At 37.1% G+C, this 19,049-nt stretch overlaps 1 protein-coding gene across 1 annotated transcript; it reads right to left on the bottom strand.

Moving 5' to 3' along the window:
- Positions 1–5,358: 5,358 nt before the first annotated feature.
- On the bottom strand, positions 5,359–15,009 carry LOC106151521 (uncharacterized). The gene is made up of 8 exons (XM_087010357.1): positions 14,655–15,009; positions 14,296–14,419; positions 14,019–14,095; positions 13,597–13,666; positions 13,017–13,099; positions 12,699–12,783; positions 11,052–11,141; positions 5,359–6,327 (listed from the first exon to the last, which is right to left on the bottom strand). The coding sequence occupies exons 1-8, from the start codon at positions 14,850–14,852 to the stop codon at positions 5,834–5,836; spliced, it is 1,221 nt and encodes a 406-aa protein (XP_086866483.1). The 5' UTR covers positions 14,853–15,009; the 3' UTR covers positions 5,359–5,833.
- Between the last annotated feature and the right edge of the window lie 4,040 nt (positions 15,010–19,049).

Consider the following 19,049-nt stretch of genomic DNA (forward strand, 5'->3'; position numbering starts at 1 on the left):
AACAGTCTCATTATTGAACTAATAAGATACGTAAAAGTGTTTGTTTGACATTTCCTGCATCTTTACAATTGTTAGTTGATTTTTTAAAAATGATGGTAAACTTGTTATCGTGTATTGTGTAATAAAGTGTCAAAAATGGAAATAAACTCATATCATTGCAGTTTGTCAGATGCATTCATCCACTATGTTCAGAATCTCAGAATGGAGGAAGTTGGACATTTAACACTGTTCTATTGATACTTTTTCCATCTCATCAATTTTCTTCATTGGTCATATAAAAATGGCAGTAAACTGTTTATTTTGTTTTATGTTAAAAAAGTGTTAAAAATGGAAATAAACCCATTTCAGAACAGTGCTGTCTTGTTTACATTTTGGCATTTTCAATATGCGACTTTGAAGTTCCATTGGCCTGAAGACTTTTGCTTGTCACATTTTCTGAATAACCATGATACTAATATTTTATAATTAAAAATTGATGGTCATTATGCTGTAAAACATTATGTAATATTCCATCAAAATTTGAAGAAACCCCTATTTTGGGCACTGCTCCCATGATGACCATTTAAGGAAAATCATGTCACTTACTGTTCTCAAACTTACAGGAAAGAAACATGGGACTAAAATACAGCTTCAGTAGGCAATGCAGTCTGTTTGGTAAATTTTTCTGGCAATTAAACAGTTTTTTGTGAAAATTTAATTTTTCACATATTGGTATTTCCAAGGTGTGACTTAGGCTTCGTTCACATGCAATGTCTATTTTCTAAATTCTATTTTCTATTTGCGGCATGTCTTATGATCACGGCCTGTGCCCTGGATATCCCGCCGCGTAATTACTGGCAGCGCGAGCCAGTTACTATAAGTTACTATAAGTAACTGGCTCGCGCTGCCAGTAATTACGCGGCGGGATATCCAGGGCACAGACCGTGATCATAAGATAGCGCAAATAGAAAATAGAATTTAGAAAATAGACATTGCATGTGAACGAAGCCTTAGAACCTCCACGGGCTTGAAGACCCATGCTAGTCACATTTTGTGAAAATCCATGACACTTATATTTTATTATTAAAAATCGATGGTCATTATGCTGTTAAGCATTATGTAATGTTGCATCAAAATAGAAGAAAACACAATTTTTGGTGCTGCTGCCTTGATGACCATTATGGGAAAACCGTGTTACTTATGACTGTCAAACTTTCAAAAAAGAAACACAGGACTAAAATGCAGCCTGAGTTAGAAAAGCAGTCTAATTGGCTTCTTTTTCTGGAAGTTATACATTTTAGTGTAATATTCATTATCTTTTTGGCATATTCATTGTGGGACTCGGAGCTCCCATGGACATGAAGCCAAATGGTAATCATATTTTCTACATGTCCATCCTATTTATATTCAATAAACAAAAATTGGTGATAATTATTCTCTAATTTATTATGTAATGTTACATCAAAATTGACAACAATCTTTTTGCACTGCTACTGCAAACATTATGAAAAGAAAACTGTGCCACTTATTATAATTTTAAACTTACAAATACGATTTTTAGGATTGGCCTTCAGCTCATGAGAAAACCAGCTCTATTGGATTATCATGTTTATTGTATTTATGCATTTTTTGTGAAATTTTCATTTTTCTCATTCTGGCACTTTCTAAGTATAAACTTGAAATCTGATGGGCCTGGAGCCTTATGCTTTTACTTTCGTCTGTGTTACCTGTTGTGCATAAGTTGATGTTGACTGTGCAGTTAAACATAATGTATTATTGCATCAGGATTGGTAGTCTCCTATTTTGGGCATTATGGTTTTGTGCTTTTCTTAAGGTGTGACTTATGGGCCTGAAGACCTTTGAGTGGGTCAGTCTGTAAATTACCCTTGGGTATCACTAGATTAATTTCAGAGTTATAAAGTCATTTGCTTTAATAGGCCATTAAATGAGATTACGTAAAGCACACTTGTTGATATTTCCCTGTAAACTCCCAAAGGTAAAGCTCTCTGCTAGATTAATAATAAGGAAGCAGTGATAATTATGCAGGTAAATTTTGTTTAATATTGCAAATAAGTTTTAAATATATATATATATATATATATATATATATATATATATATATATATATATCAAACTGGAAGATTAAAAGTTTGAATAGCATCTTCATTGGAATTATATTTACCTCAAGCTCTGCCAAGGAGGTTATATTTTCATCCCTGTTTGTCTGTCATCCACATAACACAAAAAAGTTATGGACCGATTTTGCAGAAATTTTCAGGAACTGTCGGAAGTGGGCCAAAGAGGACAATGATTAATTTTTGGTGGTGGTCCGGATCAATAATCAATCAATTATCAATAATAATCAACAATTGCTGCCTTGGCAGAGGTCTGCACTCTCAAAGTGCTTTTCTAGTTTTGTTGTTTTCCTTTATAATTTTTTCTCAAACACTTGCATTTGTGACTTTTAACTCTCATCTGCCTGGGGCTCTGCACATTTTCTGTATTTCTACATAAGCAGTTGTATTGTTTTTTATGTCTTTAAACATTATGTAATATTATTTTATGCACTGTCATCATTTTTCAAATATTGAGACTTTCATTATGTGAATTTGAACTCTCATGGTCCTGAAACTGTAATCTTATTGAAGGGGTGGATTGAGACCATCTTCTGGGTCTTCCGGAAGACAGTCAGGTTATTAAGTTTATATTGACTGGTATCTATTTTTTTCTGTTGGAAGACCATCAAAATGGAGGATAGATCAACATAGATACTTTGTAATACTGTCAGAAAATATCTCTGGGTCTGCTCCTGTTATTGACCATGTTACCTGTTGTGCAAGATTAAAATTCAGTGTTGACTGACAGTGCTATTATAAGCATTATTTATTATTGCATCAAAATTGACAAAATGACCTTTTTTGCATCTTTATTTTCTGTTTTTTGTCTGTACGTTTGACAGCTTTGCTGCCTTGTTTCTATTAATCTCTCTTGACAATCAGTAGACAGTGACACATTCAATCACGAACCCCTTACTCCTCAGTTCTCCTGAATTAAACTCTTTAAAGTAGATTACGTGGGCACCACCAGGTACTTTTTACTCAAGATTTGACAGTTCATTTATCTTTTCAATTTAATATAGCTTACCGATATCGTTCCGGTGCATAGAAGCACTTCATTTTGGTCCTTTAATATCAGATAAGATTTGCATTTTGTCCCTTTTACATTTTGCCCAAGTTCCAACTCTTTTCCAGTGTATGTCATGCAACTGAACTCTCAGAAACAGTTTTTTCAGTTCCTACACTATTTGCACTATTCATTTCTTAGTTTATTCCTGTATTAACTTACTGTTTTCTTCAAAATTTTTATTACAAATGTTTTTCTAGATGCAAAAGATAATGTTGTTTCAGCAAGCTTTGTAATTTAGCAATTGGAAACTTAGATAGAGTATGTTATTTTTCAAATATTCAAAAATTATTCTAAAAAATATTAAAATAATAGCAAGCAACATATATAGATGTCAGTGAAAAATCACATGGCTAGAAATTTAACCCTGGGAGACCATCTCTGCCATCTTGTCCATTTTTTCATCTTTTCCTGGTGGACCTTGACGGCAACAATTACTGCCAACTGAAAGTGGAATTCCCAGTTGGTTCTGTTAAGGAAGTTCTTCAAATAATCTACCACAGCATCTAGAATGCACGGCTGATTTCATTACGCCAAAGACACCTAACAGTTGTTCGTTTATGCCCCTTTTTTAAGAAAGTATTTAGCTTGTAAGTCACACAAGCCAAGCAACTAAACTCCTACTTCACAAAAACTGTTGGGTTAGTGGCCAGTCACAAATCAGTTGCGATGCGTCGGGGATGGGTAAAACCCGGGAAATTTGAACAAAATCTTGAGACAGATCTCACGATTTTGCACCCGTCGGAGGCGCTCTCCGGACGCCTGCGGGTTGTCGCAGATTTTTTCTACCACACCCGTCGCGGTCCCCAACTTTGAACTTGAATTTTAAGATTGCTCGCAAGATTTTTCACCCATTTTGGGCATCCCAGACACAATCTCCGATGACCTACGATGCCCTCTGATTAATCGGAGGCGTCCTCCGAATAATCTGAGACTAGTACAGTACAGTGTACAGAGAGAAATACAGATGACCGAGGTCAGAAAACCCTCCTTTTCCCCCACATATACCCAGGGGGAAAAAATTACAAGAAAAGACGCTCGCAGATATCGTCTCCGATCGCCTCCGATGCAATCGTAGGCGATCGGAGGCTAATCCCACGATTTTTCGACAAAACCGGGTCAAAATCCTTGAAAAAATCTCAGACAATGTGACTGCTCCACTTTTATTAGGATTATTGCTAGGATTGTTCAAGGATTCTTTATTTTCTACGACGACCCCCGGCCAAAACTAATCCCCGACAGATCGCCGACATTGTGACTGGGCCATTAGGATGCAACATCTTACGTGACCCAAAAATAAATAGTATATTCACAGTTGTGAGGTACCTGTACGTCTTTTGGTTAAGTAATGGGTTCTGTTATCACCATCATTAAAGTATTGGGAGGTAGGGTTTTCAGCGTTTGACATCAGTTCTTGCATTTTACGGTTTATATTTCCTGTATATGGGCATAAATTCAGGTATTTTTATTAATGCTGTAGGTTATGAAATATTTAAAGATATTCATAAGCATCTGTTTTCAGACTCTACTATTTCTTATTTTATAATAAAATCTTAAATCTTTTGCTATTTTCAAATTTCTTTTATTCTGCAACTAAGATATCGTCTTGATTCAGATTTTTTATTGCAATTCAATAATAAGAATATATATTATAAGAACATTTATAGTTCTAGTTCTGTTGCCTGCTTTTTCTAGTTCTCATTTTCTGTTTTGATTGTGAAAACATCTTCCAATTTCTTCAAGTTGGAAATTTCTGCTTTAGTTGGATTATCACTAGTTGTTGCCTGTCAAGTCTCTAAACCAGTTTCATCAGTGCATCATCACTGACTTCAACATGGTGTTGTGCATTTGGTGTCAGTGCTGTCATAACGGCAGCAGTTACAATGAGAAACATGGTCTTCACCATGGTGTATGCCATTACAACGATTTGTATAAGTAATGTATCATCCTATTCTGGGTCCTTGACTTAAAGTTTAAATATGATATGTTTTTGTTTATATAAAGTGATATATACTGTATGTATCAATTAGTTTGTTTGACACAATTTGATATAAGAGAGCTTTAACTATTTAAGGTGATCTTTTTTGTGTATATCTCTAATGAAGATATTATGTGTTGTGCACATTTAGTATAATGGTAAAAAATGACATGGAAAGGAACAGGAACGCTGTGCAGAAAAGAAAAAAATAAGCTCTTCACAGTTACTTTATTACTCTATAGACACAAACAAACAGATCAAAAACATATAGTTATATTTGGAATCTTTATTTCAATTATCATGAATTAATATATCAAAAACCTAAACTAAATGTAGGTCATTTAAACATTTTTAATTTACTAAATTGCTGTTGAAAATTAAATGGAAATTGCCTGTGACACAAAGCTGCCATTGAAGCAGTACTAGCCTAATAAAAATGTATCTTTTCATCAGCAATTTTACTGGTAGCTATATATTCTAGGAATTATCACATTTAAATTCAACATATCAGTGAGCTTTTACTTAGGTTATTATATTGAAAATTAGCACAGGCCAATTCTTGTCTTAGTCACAGCTGTGCCATTCATTCAGCGTATATATTTATTGTCACTGTTGAGTACAGACAACACAGTTCTGTCTAGTTTAAGGTCATCGTAAAGTCCCAATATTATGAACCATATTAAATCTTCTTCACTATTTACTACAGACAACACAGGTCAGTTCTCTTCCATCCACATATGGTGGGCAGGGAAGGGAACCACATTTAGCCTCAACAGGATATATCAAAGCACCGTCTTTGTTCTCATGGCCACCAGCCACCACTTCTGGAGCTTCATCAAGGCAGACAAACTCTGTTCTTGCATAGTCATCACGATTTGATACCAGGTATCCATTGTACTCTGTTGTCCACCCAGCTGGACATGTCTTCTTGGCTGGTATCATCACATGACTAGGACGTGTTTGGGTGTAGCATACTGCACAGGGGGCATCATGGTTACGAAAATTCTGACCTCCTGTATTGGATGTTGAAAATATGTTCGGGTCAATTGTCTCATATTCCATACCATGTATAAAAGGACCTAACGCTTGCCCTCCAATTTGGTATTTCCCCCACTCTGGTGTTTGTGGCAAACACAAGTAATTACTGCCTCCTCCAGTTTTGTCATAGAAGGTTCCAGCAGATATCCCTGATATAAAAAAGCATAAAAATCCATTTATTTAAAATTTTTAACTTTAACAAGCATAGATGTCAAATTTAACATTTAAAAAAAAAAAAAAATATATATATATATATATATATATATATATATATATATATATATATTGTCATATACGTCTTGGCCTAAAGCGCCACCTGTGAGTAGTTACAGAAGAATGAGAAAAAAAAGACACGTGTGAATTAGCGTGTTCGTCTTTATTTGACATGGTGTCAGAAGCGGGATAAGAAGTGCCGTGAAAAATCGGACTGAACTATCTCTAGGGGTACTAGAGAGAGAGAGGAAACTCAAATCCATTGACGTAATGGCTAAATTCCATCCTCCGGAGAACTTTAGGTTTCACGCGCCAAACGAATGGCCGGAATGGCGCCAACGCTTCATCAGATATAGACAGGCCACTAAACTGGACACGGAGGCCGGGGGAATACAAGTATCAGCTCTGATTTATGCTATGGGAAAGGATGCAGAACAGATATTTTCTACCTTTAAGCTATCCACAGCAGATGCTACGGCAGAAAATTCAGGTGAGCCCGAGGCAGAGAATTTTGACGTTGTTATTGCTAAGTTTGACGAGTATTTTATTCCAAGGAGGAATATTATTCATGAAAGGGCAAGATTCCGTCAACGTCGACAGATACCTGGAGAATCAGTTGAGACTTTTTATAGAAACTTAGTGGAACTTTCAGAAAATTGTGAATTCACCAACAAGGAAGAAGAGATAAGAGATGCTATTGTAATTGGAATCGCCGACAGAGATTGCTCATTAAAACTCCAATTAAAAGTCGACTTGACCCTGAAAACAGCATTAGAGATTGTTCGCAGTACGGAACTGATCAAATTACAAAACAGTACTAATCCAAGTGTTGCAAACGTGAGTGAAGTGGAGAAAGGAAATAGACAAGCCAGAGGTAAACCCAGAGGTCAAAACAGTCAACAAAGAGGTCAGCCCAGACGATGTGGACAATGTAACCATATACTAGACCACAGACATGTAACATGCCCAGCACAAAACAAAAAGTGTAATAAATGCCATAGAATTGGACACTTTGGTGTTGTGTGTCGGAGCACTCGTACTTTTAAAAGCAGTGCTAGTAAACAAATGGGCAGTGTTCATGAAGTTATTGCAGATGACACTGATGATGTAGAATGTTTCCTTGGATCATTGTTTACAGAGAATAGTAGTAATGATTCAGAATGGAATGTTAAATTAGACATGAATGGTCAGTCTGTAGATTTCAAAATAGATACAGGGGCAGATACCAGTGTAATTAGTAAGGCAATGTATGAAAGTCTAAAGCCAAGTCCCACACTCTCTCCCACCACAGTAGTGTTGAATAGTCCAGGTGGAAAATTAACCAACATTGGCAAGTTTGTTGCAAAAACAAAATTTAAAGAAAAAAATGTATACATTTACTGTACATGTTGTCAGAGAGAATGTGAGTAACTTGCTTGGAAGAAGTGCTTGTGTTGACATGGGTTTAGTAACTAGAGTGTTACAGGCAGATTCAGTTGGTACACTTAAGAGTGACCCAGTACATATTAAGTTGAAAGATAGTGCAAAACCATATAGTGTTAGTGCAACCAGACGAGTCCCAATTCCATTGTTACCAAAAGTCAATGCAGAACTAGAACGTATGGAAAAGGCAGGTGTTATTGAGAAAGTAACTGAGCCGGTTGAGTGGTGTGCACCCATGGTGCCAGTTGTGAAACCTAATGGTGATGTGCGCATATGTGTAGATTTGAGGCGTTTGAATGAGTCAGTTGTGCGAGAGAAATACTTGATCCCTACTAAAGAGGAAGTACTTAGTCAGCTTGCAGGTGCATCATGTTTTAGTAGTCTAGATGCTGCAAGTGGTTTCTATCAGTGTGAGTTGGATAGTGATAGTAGTAAACTTACTACATTTCTCTCACCGAAGGGACGGTTTTGTTTCAAAAGACTACCATTTGGGGTGACTTCAGCTCCAGAAATATTTCATCGGAAAATGTGTGAAATACTTGAGGGTCTAGATGGTGTTGTAGTGTATCTAGATGACATTTTAGTCTTTGGCAAGAGTGTAGAGGAACATGACAAAAGACTTACTAAAGTCTTAAACAGACTGGACGAGAAGGGTCTGAAACTCAACATGCAGAAATGTAAGTTGCGAAAATCAGAGTTGAATTTCCTTGGCCAAAATATCAGTGCGTCTGGTATTGGTATTGATAAGTCCCGAGTACAGTCAATACAAGACTTGGAAGTACCAAGTAATGTGTCAGAGCTCAAGCGTGTCCTAGGAATGGTTAATTACCTGGGGAGTCACCTGAGTGAGCTTTCTGAGAAGCTTCATCCCTTGAATGAACTTCTACGTTCAGATGTTCAGTGGCACTGGGGTTCCGATCAGGATAGTGCTTTTAAGGAGGTAAAACGGTTAGTTTCCTCAGCCCCAGTCCTTGCATTTTATGATCCATCCTTACCTACAGTGGTTTCAGCAGATGCCAGTAGTTATGGATTAGGTGGTGCACTCATGCAGTATCATGGTAGTGTACTTAAGCCAGTAGCATACTGTTCGCGAACACTTTCTGAAGCCGAACGTGGTTATGCCCAAATTGAAAAAGAATGTTTAGCTGTAGTTTGGGTATCAGAGAAATTTGATCGCTATTTGCGAGGCATGGAGTATGAACTGTTCACCGATCACAAACCATTAGTTCCCTTGATCAATGTTCGTGATCTTGACAAAGTTCCCTTACGTTGTCAGAGACTGCTAATGCGATTGATGAGGTATTCACCCAAAGCAGTGTATGTCCCTGGGAAACAGTTGTTAATAGCTGATACTTTGTCACGTGCTCCAAGATCCAGTGACACATCAGACAAAACAATGTTGACACCACAAGATATTGATGCTTATATCAATAATGTAGAGTCATGCTGGCCAGCTTCTGATGAGAAATTATCAGAGATTAGAAATGTTTCATCTGTTGATGATGAAATATCTACTGTTTATCAGTACACATTGAAAGGATGGCCCAAGTATGTAGATTCAGTAAATCCAGTCGCACAGAAATTTTACAGTGCCAGAGCACATTTGTCAGTGCATGATGGATTGTTAGTTTATGATGACCGTATTGTCATACCAAGAAAAATGAGGTCAGATATGTTGGAAAGGCTTCATAGTGGTCACCAAGGTCTTACAAAGTGTAGGCAGAGAGCACAAAGTAGTATATGGTGGCCTGGTATTAGTCGAGATATTGACAGTTTAGTCAGTAAGTGTGAACATTGTCAGATTCACAAGCCGTCAGCTCGAAAAGAACCAATGAAATCAACTCCCCTCCCCGATAGGCCATGGCAAATGTTAGGGGCAGATTTGTTGGATCACAAAGGAAAGAGTTTCTTAGTTGTGAGTGATTATTATTCGAGATACATTGAACTAGTGCATTTGTCAAGCACCACTAATTTTGCAGTGATTGCAAAGTTGAAGAATATCTTTGCCAGGTTTGGTATACCTGAGGTGTTCATTACTGATAATGGACCACAATTTGTTTCTGAGAAATTCAGTGAGTTTTCTCAAGAGTATGGATTCACTCATACAACTTCAAGCCCGCATTACCCACAGGCTAATGGGCATGTAGAAAGGGCGGTACAAGTTTGTAAAAAGATTCTTAGTCAGTCAGATCCAATGTTAGGTTTATTAGCATATAGGTCAACTCCACATTCAGCAATTGGGTATTCACCAGCTCAATTGTTGATGGGAAGAAATCTGAGAAATACTGTTCCCTGTCTTCCAAAGATACTAGAACCGAAATGGCCTAATAGTGAACAAGTCAGGTTCAAAGACGAGTTGGCAAAGAGTTATCATCAGATACATTATAATGAAAGGCATGGGGTAGTTAGAGCTCCTGAGTTAAAGTCAGGAGATTTTGTTAGAATTAAAACTGACAAAGAAAAGCTGTGGAGTGAGGTTCCTGCTCAGGTTGTGGGAAAAGCAGATCCTCCAAGGTCATATGTGGTGAAAACGAGTGAGGGTGTAGAACTCCGTAGAAATCGGAGACATTTAAGTGTTATGCCAGAACTAGCTGAAAAGCATGTTACCACTCCTGTACATGCTAGTAAGTCTGTTGAATGTAGTGGCAGTACAAGCAGTGAAAGTGGTATGCACGGTGTTAGCAACAACATTCACACAACTGAAAGTGCAAGTAATGTATTGCAAACAAGATCAGGTAGAATTGTAAAACCTGTTGGACGTTTAGACTTGTAGATTTTCTGTATACTGTTTGTTACATATAAGCATGCTTAATGCAAGTGAACTTTATGAACTTTATTGAAAAAAAAAAAATGTTGATTGTATGTTAAATGTAATAGATTGATGTTTAAAGGTTTAGAGACATTTAATTCCACACTTTATTAGTTGTTATCTTTGGGGGAAGATCTCATATACGTCTTGGCCTAAAGCGCCACCTGTGAGTAGTTACAGAAGAATGAGAAAAAAAAGACACGTGTGAATTAGCGTGTTCGTCTTTATTTGACATATATATATTCAGATACATAAGATGTCCATAAATATATAGTAATGAAACTAAAAAAGTTTTAATTTGTTATATTTATCTTATACAATTATTTGCCTAATATGTTGTGATAAGAAGGAATATGTCCAAACAAAAAAAAGCTGTTTTTGGATTGTGATATACTGAAACGTAAGTGGGATAAAGGTTTTTTTTTTTACCTTTGTACAACAGTTTGGAATGTGTTGAACAAGTTGTTCTGCCCCAACGTGTGTAAACTGTCCCACCATGGCTGGTATTGGCTGGTAGGCCTGAAAAACATATGTAAAACCTAGAGAACCATATTGTATACACTGTCCCACCATGGCTGGTATAAGCTGGTAGGCCTGAAAAACATATGTAAAACCCAGAGAACCATATTGTATACACTGTCCCACCATGGCTGGTATTGGCTGGTAGGCCTGAAAAACATATGTAAAACCTAGAGAACCATATTGTATACACTGTCCCACCATGGCTGGTATAAGCTGGTAGGCCTGAAAAACATATGTAAAACCCAGAGAACCATATTGTATACACTGTCCCACCATGGCTGGTATTAGCTGGTAGGCCTGAAAACATACATTAAGTGTAGAGAACCATATTGTAAGCACCACACTGCCACACTGTTACAGGTTTTCATCTGTTGACTTGAACCATTTTGTGAAAAAAGAATGACTGGTAATGGTTGGTAGCTTTCAATACATATCAAACTAAATGGTTCACAGTGTGATTAATTTTGTCCTTTTTATAGCTTGCTCTTAAAGAGCAAAAAAACTTCAATAAAAGGGAAAATGAAAAAGTTCTGTTCGACACAGTAGAAGCACAAGAAATGCTACACAATATACGTTTGGAATGGTTCCAAATTGTATATTCATTCACAATTTTCTCCATTGAAAAGATCTAGTCATTACTGTTAGTTATAGGGCATTAGAATGTAAAACTCAACAAAATCTGCATGACTTTAAATATTAGAATCCAACCAAACTGAACTGCATTTCATCCCTATGAATCAATCCTACGTATGTATGAAATACAATTTTCCTTTCTTGGTGTATACTGATGGAAGTGCACAAAATAGTTTTATTATAATAATAATTTTTTTTTTTTTTTTTTTTTTTTTTTTTTTTGCCAATTTTGCTGCAGTACTATATAAATATTGTTGTGACCAAGACTGTCATAGTGAACAGACAAAACAGTCAACAGGTAAATCAAACTATCATAAATAAAAACTTGAATATGAAAACTGAGGTCCAAATGAATGAAACCATTTTCACATATATAAATATTGACTTTAAATGGGGTCATCGCAGGGATATATTGAACCCAGAGGTGGGGTAATCGAGCGAGGCTGAAGCTTTGACTTGAGATCTCAAACACAGGCCTACCCAACTACGACTCTCTGCATCGAATGATCCTGATTTCACCAGCAGATTGGACCACACTACCCGTTTTCAAGGTGTGAATCAGTATGTGCTTCGAAAAATTAGACACAACACTGCTCTTGCCTAGTATGCGATGTGATAGTGATGATTCTCAATGGGGTTGGAAAGTAGTGCATCTTATCTGAAAATTGTGGCATGATACTGTGAAATGCGTACTGACACACACCTTGAAAACTGGTACTGTGGTCTGATCTACCAGTGAATTTGGGATCATTTGGTGCTGAGTCTGGTGGTTGGGTAGGCCTGAAACAGTAATTATCCTTTATGAGTCCAGAATAATAAGTCACACAGTAATATATTTATTGTGTAGGCAGTGAAAATAGTGCACATCAATCTGTACATAAAAAGGTAGATTAATTAAGTTTAAAAACCTGTAAGCTGTACCTTTCTGATCTCCAATTTGTCCCAGCATTTGTTTGAGGGTATCCAATGTTAGAGATCCTGGGTCCCCTTTAGGTCCAGGTGGTCCCTTAGAAAATTGAACAAACATATGAACTATGAGTATGAATTATTTTTATGAATTAATTATTAATTATTTATAATTTATTTTGTGATGTATTACAATATATTTGAAGAAGTGGAAACAAGGGGTCAATGGTCATCACTTCAAAGAATGCCTAACTGGTTGATTTTCAAACATTTTGATTTCCAATTACGTACTATCAGCACTTTAATTGTATATCTAGCAGCTAGCCATTTTACCTGTATTCCATCTCTGCCATCTTTACCATCTCTCCCAGGTAACCCCTGTGGTCCCTGAACACTGCTCCTTGAGGAGTTGCCAACTAAAAAGTATAAGTGTGATAAAAATTCAGATAGAGACCATTCCCAGACCCTATCATACTGACTGTGGATCGATCTGTCTCCAAGTGAATTCTTGCTAAATTGCAATCAGAATAAGAATGGGAACCCAGTCATACATTTCATTGGGTACTGACTAATTAGTCTTCACCATTCACATGCTGGTACTAGTCAAACAAAGGCCACAAGTGACTTCACCCATATCAATAATTTTTTATGAGTACAGGTTAATTCATATAAAAATTAACATATCATTTGCATCTAATATTTTACTGTTACAATGTAACACTTAGTGACTGGTGATAGTTATTTAAAAAGAAAATTGTATTAAATAGGAATGGCATCATTTATCATCATTTCCACCTTACATGGCAACAAAATGTGTTTACTGCTTACATCTATAAGTATTTTAAAATATCGACTAAACTGTTATAACTTAATATATCATCTTTAATATACAGAGCAGACCTGCTACCATTACCTTGTAGTGGTGACTGATATCCAAGCAGTCCAATGATTTGCTTGAGGCTGTCTACTGTTAAACCTGGGTTCTGTGGATAAATTTAAGACATCAAATTGATTTTGTAGCGCAGAGTTGAGAAGATTTAACACTTTGTCATTTCAAACTATGAGTTTATAGGGGGTTTAACATCCAATATAAATTGCATCTACATCAAGTCAGTATTTTATGCATATTGTTCACTATCAACTTATTTATACCCCCCCCCTTAAAAAAAAAAAAACAAAAAAACTAAAGCTCAATTATCATACTTATTTCTTATACATACCAATATGGCTATTGTTTAATTTTATATTAAGATAATATAATGCGCTGTACATCATAGGAAGAAGATTGTTTGTTTTATTCATGTAATTTGTCATGATGAAAATTGGTAAAGTTACCTGAATTCCATCTCTCCCATCTCTGCCATCTCTTCCTGGGGGTCCCTGGGGTCCTTGCAGACACCCTGAACTTACCACTGAAATATAGGACACAGTGGTTTGAATTGCTGGTTTTTAACATGATACAGATGCTGCAAGTTGATACTCAACCATAAAATGTCTGTTGTCAAATATAATGTTATGTAGCATCAATATACCCTGTATCCTCTTAATATATTTTATCTGAAATTGTATAAATGTCTGTTCATTATCTCTAACAAATATTAATATAGCTTACAGTTTCCTTGCTGCACTTGTCTCTTGGTAATGGAATGGTTTCCATGCTGAAACTTTAATCTATTATTCTCTTCAGCCATGAAAGTTTGTGCATCAAGCTTCACCTTGATTTTCTGAATAACTGACTAATAAGGCAAAAGTTTAGGAAGGACATCAGTTTTTATAATATAGACAAGATATTTCATTTTCTGTATATGAAAACTGTAAAACATAAATCCTTTTTAAAACAATAAGTTAATTACCCAGTAAATTGTTTAAGTTATTAATTAAGTTAAAAGAGACAATTGAGAGACAGACCTAGTGAAACGTACATCCATATAATTAACTGATAATACTGGAAAAGGACAAAATTCAAAATACCTTAAGTTGTTTGTTTTCTTGCCTCACTGCAGCAACTTCAGCATTCAGTTTTTTCATCTCTTGTTCTTGTCTGTCCAGTCTTTCAACCAGTGTCACCAAAAAGTCATTACTGACATCAGGATGATGTTGTAAACTTGATGCAGTGACAGCAGTCACGATAAGTACATCAAATACAGAAAAATGCATGATGTGCACCATTTTGTGGCAGTCAAGGCTATGACCTGGGTGAGGCTAATAAAGGTTCTTATATTAATTGATTGAGCCATAATTTATCAACTGAACTTGTCAAACATGAATATTATACAGTATGGGGCTTAGTAACTCAGGTTTTTACAAATATTTGAATAATGATTATTACTAGTATGCAGGGGTGGATCCAGGATTATTTGAAGGGTGTGGACTATGTGTATGCAAAGCCAACCCTCCACCCCCCCCCCCCCCCCCCCCCCCCCCCCCCCCCCCCCCCCCACCCTTGGCATGGGGTTTGGAATCTGCTGAAGGGCTCCGGAAATGTTGATATTGTAGAGATCTGTAGAAGATCTGAGATAAGACCTGGTTAACCTGAACTGAGCCAAATTACACGTAATCTGAACTAGGTTCTTAGATACTTAGACTGCGGGTATAATCTAGATGCTAGGGGCTCTAATCCACCGCTGGAAGCGATTCTAGGTACAGTACGCGATTACCAACTTGGGTTATGCCAGGAGAGAAGAGTAACGCAACACCACTGTTTAGTTACAAAAATCAAAACTCATTTATTGTCATGTCACAGCCTGATTTATACCTAACATGGCGTGACAGACTTATCTTTATTGAGGCTTCACTATAATTTAAGAAGATGAGATAAGAAAAGATATTAACTTTAGATAAGAGGTATAAACTTCCATTGACACTTATTACGAGTTGCGCGCCCAAGCCCGCGACTCCGATCGAATAAATTTCCATTTTTATTAATGTAAAATTTTACTAGTCTGAACACGCCTTCCCTTTTCACCAAAAAAAAATTATGAAATACAAGTTTTTATTTTGTTAATACGTTTCCACCATATGGCTGGTATTGGCTGCTAGACAGTTAAAAACTTCTTTTAAACCTAGTGAGCCAAATTGGGTACACTGCTCCAACATGGCTGTTATTGTCTGATAGACATTAAAACATACAATAAACTGAGAGAAACACTGTCCCACTAGCTTGAATATACTGTGCCAATATTGTAATACATTGAGGTGATACATCAATTGGTAACTTGGTATGATAAATTATTACATTTAATTGGGCTTGGCTGTAGAAGATCTAAGATTGGATCTGGACATACTGTAGAGGTCTCCGCTTTTCTGCCACCAGTGTACGGTTCTCTTACTTCGCTGCCACCAACAAAACAAGGTCTCTGTTTTGTAAACTTTATTTCTACGAATAACTCTCAACACAAATGTACATGTTTCTGTATCTTTTACTAAACACTGTCTCTATTCTTGCTGTACTGCTGTACTTCTAATTTAAACAACTGCAACTCAGCTACAATAAACTAACTGGAACTATATTGTGAAACTGACTCAAACTAAGTTGTGAAACTAAGTCTGACACTATACTCTCACTGAGTACTGCCACTATACTCTACAGTAACTCTAACTGAACTCTAACTGGCCAACACTGCGAAGAGCAGCTGTATTTATACATTTCAAAAGTGGACGGCCTTGAATGGTTCACCGCTACTTTGACTGGCAGCCAGAGTAAAAGTGGACGGCCTTGAATGGTTGACCGCCAACCCCTCTACTGGACACCACAATCCCCTCTTTCGTAAACTGATACCACTTACAAGCCATTCCAACTTAAGGTTCAAAGTTCAACAACACACTAGCCGAATGTAAACAAAAGGCTACAGCTTACTGTAGTAATTTTTCATGAATTAAAGCTATGTAAAATCGTTACACTCTTCCCCCTAGGTCTGATCCCACCGGGGATCTGTCCCAGCAAAGTACAAAAATCAGTTAAAACTAAAAATATTCTGAAACATTTAAACAGTTAAAATTCAGTCAGTTCATAAAGTTCATTCAATAGTTCAGTGTCACTTTGATTAAATAAAATTACTCTTAAGTTCAACATTGGGTTAATAATGATAATCATTTAAAGTTCATAGTCTGATTCATAATAATGTTCATTTTAAAAGTTCATTGTCACAGTCAATCAGCAAATCTCTTGGGAGGTCTTCTTTTCCTTTGTGGTCTTCCTTCATTTCTCAAATTACTGTCGGGTTGGTTCTTGGGTACTTGCACTTGTTTAGATTGGCCACTCTGCTTCATCCTGTGTTTGATGGCACTTCCCTCATGTTTCAGTGGACTGCCTTCTACATAATTACCTTTATGTAAACATTTCTGCAAACTGGACACCCAATCTGGAACTTGGTCACTTAAAAATGGTTTAAGACGGTCATGGTGCACGATCTTCATTTTACACTTAGGTTTGCCTTTCACTGCAAACAACAAATCACTGTGCTTTTTGACAACAACAAAAGGTCCTTGCCATATGTCACGTTTCAGCTTTGGGCTCAGTCCCACTGTTCTAGTGCTATCTAGTAAGTACACCAAGTCACCAACTTTATAGTTATTTTTCGAAATACGGGTGTCATGGTCTCTTTTCTGCCTTTGAAAGTCCTTTTTCAAATGCAATCTCACTATTTCATGAATTCTAGTCATTTTCTCTTGCAACATTTTGACATACTCTGAAGGAGACGTCACAGATCGGTCTTCTGGTGGTTTTCCAAAGATCAGTTCTGTAGCTGTGTGAACTTCTCTGCCTAACATAAGCAAATTAGGGGAATAACCAGTGCTTTCATGTTTACAGCACCTGTATGCTGCAGTCAATAAAGGCAAATGAATGTCCCAATCCCGTTGATCTTCTGACACATAAGCTGATATCATGTCACATAACACAATATTGAATCTCTCCACCATTCCATTTCCTGAGGGATGATAGCTGGATGTTCGGGTTTTATTTATTTCTAATAGTTGACATACTTGTTTGAATAACTGTGACTCATAGTTGCTACCTTGGTCTGAATGGAGATCAAGGGGTAGGCCAAATCTAGAGAAAAACTCTGTCACTAGCTTGTGTGCTACAGTTTTAGCTGATATGTCAGGGATGGCATAGCACTCCACCCATTTGGAAAACTGGTCCATTGCTAAAAGAATATATTTATTGCCTCTTTCACTGACTGGAAAAGGTCCTAAGATGTCTGTTGCCACTCTGTCCATGGGAGCGCCTACAGCATATCTTATCAAAGGAGCCTTAGGTCTCGACCGTGGTCTTTTTCTCCCACCACAAATAGCACATCTTCTTATGTAATCTCTTACACTTTCTTTCATCTTGTACCAGTAGAAGTGTCTTTTCAACTTGCTCACTGTTTTCTTGACGCCAAGGTGACCTGACGTGACTTTGTCATGCACGCCATTCATCACCTCGTTCCTCATCTCTCTCGGAACCAATATCTGTAAAAAGGAACCTGTCTTATCTAAAGTTTCCCATCTTTTATATAAAATGCCCTCCTGCAGCTCAAGTTGGTCCCAAAGCAACCATAACTGTCGTACTGCAGGACTTTCTGCGGCCACTTTATCTCTTTCTGGTCTCTGTGATGACTGTTCCTTCCAGTACAGCACAGTCTTCAACTCAGGGTCTTTACACTGCAAATTAAACAATTCATTCACAGTGTAACTGCCCAGCCACTCGGCTGGAAGTCTATCTCTGTCACTCTCAGATTCACTGAGATCTGTATCTTCATCACCATGAGAAAAATCTTGATCCTTGAATGTCAAGTTTTCTCTAGGCAGCACTTCCCTTTTCTTGGAAACTCTCATCCTTCGAAGAGAAAGTGCTCTAACTTCCTTAAAGATACACTTGAATTTCATGGTCACCCAGCTCAGGATTACAAAGAACAATGTCAGTAGGGTGTAAAGGCCTGTCAATAAAACTGAACAAGCTGCTGTATACACACGTTTTACTGGACATTTTCCTCGGTTTCCCGTTGCTTGACCACTGCCACAGACTCCGTTGTCTGATTTTAGTTCTTTCTTTCGGTTTTCTGTCACTCGTCTGGTTACTAAAGGGACGACTTCTTCTTCCAGATATCTGGACCATTGTTCATGTTTCTTCTTACACTGTACGCAACCCTCGCATGGCAATTTGCTTAAAATGGACTCCCCATCATAGCATGTACACTCATCTGGGTCGCATGGAAATCTCGATATTGCATCTGCGTTACCGTGTCTGGCCCCTGCTCGGTGTTCTATTTTAAAATCAAACTGTGATAGCACTTCCAGCCATCTGGCCATCTGATCATTGGGCTCCTTAAAGGACATAACCCATCGGAGGGCACTGTGATCGCTTCGTACCAAAAACTGTCT

The sequence above is a fragment of the Lingula anatina genome, chromosome 4 (genome assembly GCF_051362555.1).
Source record: "Lingula anatina isolate TDL-2025a chromosome 4, LinAna3.0, whole genome shotgun sequence".
NCBI classification, from domain to species: Eukaryota; Metazoa; Brachiopoda; class Lingulata; order Lingulida; family Lingulidae; genus Lingula; species Lingula anatina.

What these genes read in the sequence shown, in the direction of transcription:
- LOC106151521 (XM_087010357.1), bottom strand. Translation starts at nt 14,852, where the DNA reads ATGGTGCACATCATGCATTTTTCTGTATTTGATGTACTTATCGTGACT. An exon ending in ATGGGAGAGATGGAATTCAG is followed by an intron (nt 13,667 to 14,018) that starts GTAACTTTACCA and finishes ATTTATCCACAG; the next exon opens with AACCCAGGTTTAACAGTAGA. An exon ending in ACAAATTGGAGATCAGAAAG is followed by an intron (nt 11,142 to 12,698) that starts GTACAGCTTACA and finishes TATGTTTTTCAG; the next exon opens with GCCTACCAGCCAATACCAGC.